This window comes from Bacillus rossius, chromosome 5 (genome assembly GCF_032445375.1).
Source record: "Bacillus rossius redtenbacheri isolate Brsri chromosome 5, Brsri_v3, whole genome shotgun sequence".
Lineage (NCBI taxonomy): Eukaryota > Metazoa > Arthropoda > Insecta > Phasmatodea > Bacillidae > Bacillus > Bacillus rossius.
Window position 1 is genome coordinate 70,054,847 of NC_086333.1, and position 12,338 is coordinate 70,067,184.

Here is a 12,338-nt window from a genome sequence, read left to right on the forward strand (position 1 = left end):
GGTTATTGTTTTTATTTTTATAAAAGCTGTTGGGTAATTTTTACACCATTAAAATATGGGTAAAATTTAAATGCTGCATTTTTATGGTAAAATAATTTTTGGTAATTGGTTCTAAAACATACATTCAGAACAATAAAAATAAATTAGTAAGCATTTATGATTTAAAATTGATTTTAAAAAATGAACAATAAACAAATTAAATTATTTTTTCTGATCCATGCACTATGGTACAATTTTTGGTCCGAAAATAATGATCTTCCATGAATTTCAAACATTAAAAGATTCCTTTTTTATGATCTAAATTAAGTTTTGGTTACATGCTACGTAATTCAATGATATAACTTGCATTTCGGTGCTGCATTGTGAATTAACTTGCATTTCGGTATTTGATTTTATCACAATGCACCATATAATCTTGTCTATATAATAAGCATCTAGTTACAACCGAATTTTATTTTATATTTCAGTTTGAATTTAATGTTTTCGGGAGATGGTTTTCTTTTTTACTGTAGAAGAGGTGTCCGAGGGGCAGTTGATGCTGGGACTGTCTTCAGACTAGAGACAAAGGGAACAGACGTCAGGGTCATCGATGGTTGGTCAAGCCTTATCGCTGACCATGAGTCAGTGATAACGAGTGCTTGCCACCACTTCCTTACGTTCCGAATATCTGCGAACATCCTGTAACCATCTGTGGTTGATAACCATTACCAAACACTGAAGATGAGCACGGAAACTCGTAAAAACTAAAATGGTAAAAGGAAGTCTGCCGCTAGAGCTGCCTTATGAAAGTTATGGTGAAAGTGTGCAGTCGCAAATGTAAAAGTTAAGTTAATGTCTGCTGTGTTGAATATTTATGTAACTGTGACTATATGAAAAATTATTTGTGAAATTATGAATGGAAGTTGATTTTTCAATTTTCTTAGTATAGTCTCTATATTTGATGCTTAACATAATACATATGTTAAACAGCTGCATGCAGAAATAAGCTGATCACTCATTTCATTGAGAGTCTCGAACAGAATTTGTTCGCAACAGTAATGCAACTCCCAAGACAAGGTAATGTTCTATAATAACGTAGAATCAAAATATAGTTTCCAAAGCAACTAAGTTAACATTGTTATGTTTTTGATAACCAAATCAAAGAGGCTGATAATTTTCAGCCATGAAGTGTTATTAGGATAAGAAATTAACATATCCACATTGTCCAGTGATAAAAAAATCAGCCTGAAAAGTAATTGTGTATAAAGTTAATTTATAATGAACAAAAATTTGAGTGTTTGAGTAAATAATCAAATAATACTTCCTAGCTTCACTGTTAAAATATGTATGCTAAAATTATAACAATTATAAAGAGCATGGGAAATTCATATATTGATAAAACAACTTTTTACACTGATATTTTCATTTTAAAACAATTACACACACATTTTAAGTGCCTTAAAAATAATTTCATAAACAATTTATTTAAAAAGTTTCTTTAGAGATTACTATTTTACTAATAACTTTTTACAATCACCCAAAGATGGAATTCATTTCTTAATACATTAAAACATTGAAGTACAGGTTATAGTTAATATTAAATAATTCTTGGTTTGAAGCGTGATTTCAAAAGTTGACAATATTACTCAACAGCACCACAAAAAAAAACTTAATGGAATACAAGAGTTTGTAAATTTTGGATATACCCATATTTATCAGGTACCCTTGTTTACTCATTGTTTATCAGTTGCACAAGAACCAGGTTCATGATGTGTCCCAGGCGTTTCTAGGATTTTGTGAAAAGGGGATCTATTAAGTATTTTTTATGTGTTAAGTTTTCTTTTTAATTTAATTTATAAAAATTGTTGCACTAAAATCTCAGGGAATAGTAGGTAATCTTTTAGAACTCCATTTACAGAAAACTGTACATTTTATATTTTGGTTTGTTTTTGATTGTTTGTAATGCTTTGCTCTTAAGTCTATTGTTTGATGATTTCGTTAAAACCAGTTGTAAGTACATAATATAACGGTTCATTATATACAAAATAAACAGATGTTCAACGCCGATTGTAATTTTATTTTTATTTTTTCACACAGAATGCCCCGACGAATCCAAACACTTCCAATGGTTCATTCACTCGTTCCACATGTCTATCTGACTGTCGAAAATTGCTCGTATTTCGCATAATGAGAATTAACGGAAAAAATAGCGTCCTTCAGTAATGTTTTGCTGCAAATACATGAAGTCAGTGCGGCCTCAAACGTGGCCGCACCCAGCGAAACCGAATTTCGCCACGAGCCAAATCGCCTACGAATGGTGGCCGTAATTTCTAATTATGTACTGTTCGAAAGAAAATAAAACAAATTAGGTTGACTTAATACTCGGCCTGGCTCTGACCACCAATGTGAAATTATCCATTAGCAAATTACATTATAATTTGGCGAGAAGCCACCGAACGCGACCTACTGGGGCAGCGATCGACAGACGACTGGTGAAGTCCTGCCACACTCTTCTCCACACAGGGAGTAGATGTCACATGACCTCACCGACCAATCACACGCACTCTTCATTCATGCTACAGATACAAGCCAATCACAGAACAAGTTACAATACATGAAAAAGCCTTGTACATACAGAACTTTGGGCTTCCCCTGATCTATCTCTTTTCAATTTCACATCGAAATCGGGGACTCCCATTCTCGTTCTCTCTCCCACACCGTGAGACAGCAGTTATCACTCAGTTCCCACGCAGGGGGGAAATTAACGTCTTTATCTCGGTTGGCGGGGAAGCACTGTTTCTTTCTCACTTACACTTACAGGCCTCTCATGCCTCTCTTTCTAACCATCACACCAGCCCAGACACAGTCCCTTGATCTATAATTATATAACACGTTAATTAAAACTAAGAACAGCAATCATAATACAAATTACTTTACAAAAATTAAACTTATTTAGAAATAACCTGAAAAAATAGGCCTAAACAGGTAAAAATCTAGTACAGCGGCTCATTTGTGAATAATTACATAAAAAATAGTAGTGATTAAAAATGTCTAATAAAATACAAAATATCTTCTTAAAAACATAGCAAGTAAAAAATATCAACCCTAAAATATATAACAAACGGTAAAATATCATTAGAAAGACTTTTTAAGAAATATTTACATTCATGAAAATAGTTTAAAAGAAAAATTATTTAATTAGGAAGGCAGGGTTCTGCAACATTACAATATGTATTAATGTTATTAAATACATGAATCACACATTTCAAGTTTGTATGAGGGACATACATCCTGGTGTGCAAACCGGCATCAAATATAGTGTTTGAATAAAACAATAATTCCTGTCATTTATGTGTATAAAGGCATGTCGAGCTATAATGGCCAGGTAATACTTTATTGTAACCCACTACTGCTTACCTGTAAATTATTATTTTTTGATAAATAAGTTTTACAATTTTGAATTTTTTTATTTTGTCATTGTTCATTAGAAAATGTTTTTAAGGTGTCGTGAAATATGGTCTATGGTTTATAATGATTAAAAATAACTTTATAAGTTATTCTATTCACCCCGACAAGAGGTTGAATGGAAGAATACATTGAAAATAGTACCCCGATTCTATTCACCCCGACTTATGGGGTGAATAGAATCAGACACAAAATTCTTTTTTTTATAAAAAAGGAAAATTATAATGCCAAATGTAATTACATAATCATAAAGTAGGGGTTATAACTCATATATTAGACCAGTGTAGATTGTATTATAAAATTTATTTACATTCAGGGTAGCCACAAAAGTTAAAAAGTGATCTTATTCACCCCATTTTACAGTAATCAATTTAAGGGGATTCCAAAACAAACGCAAAAGACTTTGTCCAAGTGGGTGGTTTGGACTTGATATAAATCATTTTCATGCTGCCGGGCCATTTATCTGCTAAAGTTTAATCTTGTGTAACCATCCATCTACTTCTGCCGCAATAATAAAATGGCTATCTGTTCGACTATGTGGTAACTACCTATGAAGAGTGAGGTGTGTGGAACATCAAGAGCAAGACAGATCTTGAGTCTCGTTCTCACACGAACGATGTTCGTGCCCACGAAAAAGTCTCCACCGGATCCACGTGGTGGCGCCCCTGGCAATACTACAGATTCCACTACAAACATACCATGTAAATCTTCAATACAGTAGTGTCTCAATTAACCGAGTCAGTGTAGACAGCTGCAGCTTTGGGTAGGCGATTTCTCGGATAACACGGATACAGTAACATTGTCTTTGTTTTCAGTTGGCTCAGTGGTATCATTTTTCAAGATGATGTTTTTCCAGCTTTTCTTTGGTCTAGATTCTTTCACGTCATGCCATGATTTGCTCAAGCAATAAACTACATCTTTGTGGTGAATTATTTTTAATCTTTCGACAATGGTTAGATAATTTTCTATGTCCTCTAGTAAATGTTTTAACAGTGTTTGCCGGTAAAGGCAACTACAGATAACATGGAACCAGGATAATTGAGACTCTATTGAATTATCATGATTATGATGAGGGTGGGTAGTCAACCCCGGAACGGGGTGGGATCCTCAACTATCGCTACCGGGAGATGACCACTGTGTGACAAGCATACCAGGCGAGATGATTCTGTGATGGAGAACCACTGCCTTCTGCAGTAGGGCAGTGAAGTACAGCACATCACCCGGTCATGGATCCAGCAAAGAAATTACCCACAAGTGATAAATCCTTGACCTGGCGGGAATCCTACCTGGGATGCTCAGCTCAGCAGCCAGCACTTCCGACCACTCAGCCTACAGGCAGGACAGTTTACTATATAAATGGTAATAAATATGATTAGAAGGTAATTGTAATTTGCTACGGGGGGGGGGGGGGGGGGGCTGAATTGTATCCCCTTGGAAAGGATACCTTTCAGACTTATGGTGGCGGTAGTGTAGCTGGGTAATAACTGGAAAGGTAACATTTCCAGTTTGTATATGTTTGTGCTCGGAATGGTTAGGTTAGTTTAGGTTAGGTTAGTTCAGGTTAGTTTAGGTTAAGTTAGGTTAGATTAGGTTAGATTAGATTAGGTAAGGATAGGTTAGAGGGGATAACTTTCACGATTTTAAAGCAGAAAATAATATGCATTTTAAGAAATCGGAAAGGGTACCTTTCCAGTTTATTTTCTGCTGTGTCATTGTACAGAAAATCCTGAAAGGTACCCTTTCCGAGGGGATACCTTTCCAGTGCATATTTGCATTAAAACCGAAACATTTTAAGAAATCGGAAAGGGTACCTTTCCGTTTATACCCAGCTACACTAAAGCCACCATATGTATGAAAGGTACCCTTTCCAAGGGGATACAATTCTGTTGTCCCTTTGCTACAGTGAAAAGTCTTTACTCCTGCTCATTCGGGGCCATGGACATGCTGGATTATCTATTTCAATATAGTTTTAATGGGAAAAACAAGGAAGATTTATTAATAGTTCAATGATTATTATTTAAAACATGTTTTAGGAAGAAAAAAAAAAACCATTGTGGAAATTTACCCATGAAATGTGAAATGTAACTTGCTATAAAATTGGAAACACTGCATTGAAATGAAAACATGAAGTAAAGAATAACTCTGAGCAAACCAAAAGTGCTGGTAGCGCAGTAATGCGACCTGATTGCCAAAACAACAGTTGGAAACCACCATAAACAATCCGATTGCTGCCGGATTACAAAATGTGCGGAACCATAGTATACGAGATGAAAGAACCTTTCAGGGTATGCAGTTACATGAAATGTTAGCCTTCATTAAGTACGCTTTCGTCCCTCCATTACTCAAACTGTCGGCGAGGCGATGATGGCTCCTGGGCTACTCGTGGTCTGGTTGCAGGGAGCGTGGCGGCCCTGCTGTGCATCGCCGCCGCGATGGCGGTGGGAGCGGCCGAGGACACAGGTTTCCAACCAGACTGCTCGTGGCAGGAGTATGTCGGAAACTTTGCAGTGGCCGACTGCAGCGGCCGCGGTCTCTACCGGGTGCCAGACCTGCCCCGCGACACTTGGGGCCTCAACCTGAGCGGCAGTCACTTCTCCCACCTCGACGACCAGTTCCGGGCGGGCGACTGCGGGGCGGACGACACCCTCAGCTGCACTCTGCTCCCACACGCCTTCTACCTGGAGCTCTCGCACAGTCGTGTTGATAGCATCTCCCCCCGTGCTCTTCTCGGCATGACGGAGCTGCGCTTCCTGTACCTCGGCGACAACCGGCTGACGTCCTTGCAGCAGCACACCTTCTCCGACAATACTCTCTTGCAAGAACTTGATGTGTCGAGGAACGCGATCCGCTTCCTGCATCCGGAAGTGCTGTGGAACTTGACCAACTTACTGTACCTTAACCTGGAAGGCAACGCGTTGTTCAGCTTGCACTGCGATGTTTTCAAAGAACTTTCTAGCTTGCAGGTTCTGCACTTGAATAGCAATTCTATTTTGCAACTTCACTCGGGCACGTTCGGAGAGTTGCGAAACTTGGAAACACTGAGGGTTGATGAAAACTGCCTGATTTATGTCCATGAGCACTTACTTCGAAATCTGACCAACCTGCAGCATTTTAATGCTTCAAACAATTATTTGAAGCACCTTGCTCCAACATTTTTTGCAAATTCGAAAGACATGAAGTTAGTCGATTTGAGTCACAATTTCATCAAAAAACTGTCAAGGTATGTTTTCCAAGAACTAGTTAGAATGAATTTCGTCAACATGTCTTTCAACAGTTTAGAATCTGTGTACTTAAGCCACATACCAGTCACAATTTCTGATCGTCAAGTAAATATTCTCCTCGTTCCAGAGACAAAAGAATGTACAGGTATGACTGCAGATCTGCCATGCTTCGTGTTAGGCTTTACTGGAGAGGGTGGTTCGGAGGAAGTAATCTTTCATGGCATTAATTTTGCATTCAACAATATTACTGAAGTTAAATTTAGCAAAACCAGAGACTCACATTCTTTAGAGTTTGCAATCATAAACTTAGATGGCAATGCAAGACTTTTTCTACCTGTTTCGTTCGTCCAGCAAGAGCGATACATTGTCATGCTGACGTTGGATCACACTGCATTGGACTGGAGGAATCTTACATTATTTAATGAAATTTTTCAGCTGCCATTTTTAAAACAACTCAGTATCGTTGACACTCCTGCATGCGAATATTATACTCAACAAATTATGTCCTCAGTTTTCAACCCAGACATGCGCATAAACGTGGTATGTCGTAAATGTTCAACTCTCGGTCATGGCACGGGTTCCAAAATGACTTCAATAGGAAATTCTAAAGATGAAGATTCTTTGGCATACTTACCAGAAGACGACACTACACCTGGACATAACATGGGAGATCACGAGAGTTCAAATGTTTCAGACAATGATCCTTGTGTGTACACCAAGTTAGTAAATTTAGGTCAGAAATTTATGCGTTTTCGATATAGTTTTTATTGTGAATCCACAATGGATTGTACATATTTGTCTTTGTCTAGTTTACCAAATATGAAACCCTCCATATCTTGTTCTTTATTGTCGCATAACACCATAAAGATTATTGAACCAAATTATTTTGTCAATTCTTATGAACTCAAAGCTTTGGACTTATCTTTCAACAGCTTGCAGCATCTACCAGGTACCGTGTTTCGTGCATTGAAGAATCTGATCTTGCTTAGGATGAATAATAATTACCTGACTTCTCTCAACACATCCCTTTTCAAAGAGTTGGAAGACCTTAAATTCCTCATTTTGAATGAGAACATGATATCTTCATATTCCCCAGACGTGTTTACGACCTTGCTTAAATTACAGGGATTATCTATTGACTTCATGAACCTAACAATATTCCATGCTGAAACCTTCAAGAACCAATACAGTTTGAAGTACCTGTCTCTGCGTGACACCGGTGGCTGCCTCTCAGACGAGAAGACCCTCCACGCTGGACACTTTGAAAATCTTAGCTTGCTTCAGTCAGTCACAATCGGTGGATTTAAAATTAACTTTGAATTCGGAAAAAAATTGTTCCTGCAATCCTTTGCAATTACTACAGTAGATATACATAATAGTTTTATGCCAATTTTATCTAATTACTCATTCAATACAATCACAGAGGTTGAAAACATAACGCTGAGGTCAAATCAGATAAAGGACATAGAAATTAATGTTTTCAAGAACTTAAAAAATTTAATGATAATGGATCTTTCAAAGAACGAAATTAAGTTCCTTCATAGTGATTTATTTATAAAAACACAATTAGAATACTTAAATGTATCCCATAATAAATTGGTTCGTGTTTCTCCTGCATTTTTTATGTCTTTAAAATTATTAAAAGTAATAGATTTAAGTAATAACCTCTTAATATCCTTAGACTATAAATTCTTTTCTTATTTGCCTATGTTGTACTTGCTAAATTTAGAAAATAATTTGATAGGAACAGCTGATTATTCATATTTTGAACAAGATAACACCAAGATGGATACATATGTAAGTTTAAATTATTCTGCAAAAAGAATTTTACAAGATCTTTTGAAACATGAACATGAACATGAACAAATCATTAATATTTCTTCCATGCCGAGGAAACCAGAACTCGGTTACAAAGCAAGCTTTCCAACAGATGGGGCCACACTTTTAAACAGGGGTGTGTTTTTTCATAATCTAAGCCTAAATGAGCTGAATTTAGCACATAACTGTATGAACAAAATTGACAATGAAACATTTTCAAGTACTATAAACCTGATACATTTGTATCTGAACCACAACCTCTTAACTAGCATTAACAATTATGTGTTTCGGAATGTAATTTATTTAGAAAAGCTCTTCCTACATAATAACCAATTGCACTTTTTGGAAGAAGGTGCATTTCAAAACTTGGTTCTCCTCACATACCTTTCGCTCAGTTTCAACAAATTAACATCTTTCGACTCTCGAGTTTTACCCTCGGGAAATAGTTTGAGACATCTGTACCTGAACGACAACTTCATTCGACTAGATGATCTCGTTCTCGACTTGGAGTCCCTGTTGACCCTTTACCTGGACAACAACCCGCTGACGAGCTCCGAGGCCACGGTATTTCGCTTCCCCTCGTCGCTGAAAACCCTGGAGCTGTCCAACACGAGCTTGCAGGGGCTCCCGCGAGACCTGCTCGCAAACCTGGACCAGCTGGTGTCTCTGGGCGCGGGGGGCAACGCGCTGCAAGGGCTGACGGGCCAGCACTTCTCCGGCACACCGTACCTCCACCTGCTGAACGTGAGCTTCCCGAGGGCCCCGGCCAGCACCGACACTCGGCTCGACTGGAGGAACATCACACTGATCGACCACTGGTTCACCATGCCCACGCTCAGCTATCTCATCCTCTTGGGGAACCCTATTTGTGAGGACATCCAGTGGTTGCAGATCGTGCAGAACTTGTTCCTGTCCGAGACCTGGAAGGCCGTGATATGCTCGCACTCTTCCGAACTGCCCAAGATCACCGTAACGGAGGGCAATGTCATAATTTTCTCACTTCCCGTATCTGTGAGATAAGACCTTCAACATCCAGCCAGAGTTGTGTACCCAAACACAGAATTCGTGCTTTTCCTGTTGTACTGCCACAATCTCCATTGGTTATCTTCCAGGGAGGTTTCCTTGGGCGGCGGACAAGTCAATCATGTGAGAGGCTCTACTTGCCACACACTATGCACAACATGGTGCCAGGAAACGGTAAAATCAGTAAAGTGTCAAAACCACGTGCCTTTGAAAAAAAAATTCTACTTCCTGCTGTCGCTATCTACAAGTACCCGTTTATTTTTTACTTTAGATTAGTTGTCTAGCTGCCTTTTTTTAAATTTTATATCATTATAAATTGTAATTATCTTGCAACTGTGCTAGTCAAATGCTGAACACTTTAGACCAGAACTGCGCACAAGCTAACCTCAGATTATCCAAGTAGATTCATGCCTGCGTGCCTTCAGGGTGGGCCAGGTCTAAATGTTGCACCATCTAGCCCCACTGATCATCACATGGCACAGATCGTCATGACTGAAATTTGTCTTCTTCACTGAACAGCCCGGGGATGGATTGGCATCCCAGCCACTGCCACGGGGAAACGGTCGAGGCGTGACTACAGCAGACTAGGCAAGATGATTCTGCAATGGTTGTCTGTTACCATCTGCAGTACTGGGCTGAAGCGACCCGGGGGTGTAAATGTTCCAACAGTGAAAAATGCCACACCACGTTCTGGAACTGAACCCAGGACCTGCGACTAACTAAACAGAAGCTCTGGATCAACCCAACAGATCAAACGACAATGTTCACGATGACGGGCTGGAGCTATGAATCTTTCCTGCAAAAATACAAGCTCCCTGCAAAAATGTTAGACGTGGACAGTAATGGCCATTATACGAAAAATATTTTTTTTTTGAGTTTTATACACAGGCAACAACATCTAGGTTAGTACATGCTAGTTGTAGACAGAAAGCACATGATGTCATTTCGTCTATATCCTCACCCATGCTCTAAACGGCAACAAGGGTAATCAACGACCATCTGATGTGACTGGCTTAGAAACAGCTTGCAACAAGGGTGTATGCTGACCAAGTTGCTGAGAAATTAAAAAAGAAATGTCACTATTTTATTACATTTATGTCTGTATTCAGACCATTGAGTTAAATGAAGACCCATGTAAACAGTTATAAACCTCAAAAGAATAAAAAATGCTGTTTCAAGTGTTAATTTAGAAATGTATACCTGTCTGCAGTTTCATTTTGGGTACAAACTTTTTTTTGAGGGGGGGTGGGGGAAATTAGAAAAACTTCATGAAATTTTTTCCCCCAAACTGCCTATACCCCAATGTCTTTGAATAAATAAATTGTTACAAACTATAAACTTATATGTATCACCCTTATAGTTCAGGAAGGAGGCTATATCATCCCCCCCTCCCCCGAAATCCTAAAATATCAATCATTCCCAACAACAACAACTGGAAATAATTAAAAAGCACAGCGACCAAAGTGGTTCTGTCCCCTCCGCTGCCCCGCTCCTAATACGCACAGATTATCATTATTAATAATTAGTGGGTCCCTATGAGACATATCTAAAAATGTCTATGAAAGGATGATGACTTTAAGTGTTGGAAAATCTGCTATCATTAAAACATTTACGAAAGCTGTGTTGTTATTTGTAAAATAAAAAATAAATAAAAAAAATCAGCAGAAGATTCTGTTAGGTTCAAGTGCTGATAGGAGATGTGTTGTAATTAAGAATTGAACCTGCATTTGTTACAGCTTTGTGTGTGTGTGTGTGTGTGTGTGTGTGTGCGTGTGTGTGTATATATATATACTGTACAGTATATATATACATATACTGTACAGTATATATATATACATATACTGTACAGTATATATATACATACATATATACAGTATATATGTTCAGTATATATATTCAAAGGTTACAGTCCTGGAAAATATTTTGGTTTAAATAAAAATGAAACAAAATATGTATTGTCTTTATTCAAAACAGTATTTTCTTAAAGTGTCTAATGGAATCTATGTAAAATTTTACTTAAGTAATCAAATTAAGTAAAGGGGTATAAAAACCTACATTCCTTTATGTAACAAGTTTTCTGTAGGAGCAAATATGATGGAATGCTGAATGAGTCCTGTTGTAATTATGAAAATGTGATGTTTAAGATTGTACATTATTAAAGTTAATTTTTATTTTAAATATTTATTCTTACTCTCCGTTAACACTACAGTAAAACACTTATGAGAATTTCCCATTCATTATAAAGTATTTTGTAAACTTGGTAAAAATTAAGAGCTGTGCCTACCTGGGTACACATACAATGTGCAGAACTTCAGAATAAACTTCACATGATTTGAAAAACAGATCACTATAGCAGAGTAGGGTCTGTTTACGAAAAGCATTTAAGAATATTCTGAGGGTGGATGAGTATTTATGGATCCGTATTTCTAAGCATGAAATGCCCGATACAGATTCTTGGAAGTACATACTAAGGGAATTGTACTAAACCTTTATCTTCATTTCTCCACCATGTAATATTATGGTTACCACTCATATCTCATAGTTGCCCTATGCACGACAGTCGTGAACATATAGGAGATACAGCGCTAGCAGCACCAGTGAGCGTTGCACTTACCATCCCGCCTCACTAACACACATACACCCCTGGCTAGAAAGGTTTCGTGGTTTGTGGTATTTAGCCACATCAAGGGCCAAGGTTACGCTGATGATTCAGACGACATTGCAGTCGCCATCATCTGGATAGAATCCTACTGAGGGTTGCAGATCTTGCCTTTACATACTTATGTCTGGGATCTCTGTGTTTCCTGATTGGCTGCATCTGTGGGCCAATCA

General features: G+C 38.0%; 1 protein-coding gene across 2 annotated transcripts; it reads left to right on the forward strand.

Annotated features, from left to right (window-relative positions):
* Positions 1 to 512: 512 nt before the first annotated feature.
* On the forward strand, positions 513 to 11,684 carry LOC134531983 (chaoptin-like). Of its 2 annotated transcripts, none has more exons than XM_063368089.1 (2): positions 513 to 1,056; positions 5,953 to 11,684. In XM_063368089.1, the coding sequence occupies exons 1-2, from the start codon at positions 1,038 to 1,040 to the stop codon at positions 9,501 to 9,503; spliced, it is 3,570 nt and encodes a 1,189-aa protein (XP_063224159.1). In that variant the 5' UTR covers positions 513 to 1,037; the 3' UTR covers positions 9,504 to 11,684. The 2 variants fall into 2 exon arrangements, with proteins under 2 accessions (XP_063224159.1, XP_063224158.1); XM_063368088.1 differs by having other exon boundaries at positions 514 to 1,056; positions 5,842 to 11,684.
* Positions 11,685 to 12,338: the final 654 nt, after the last annotated feature.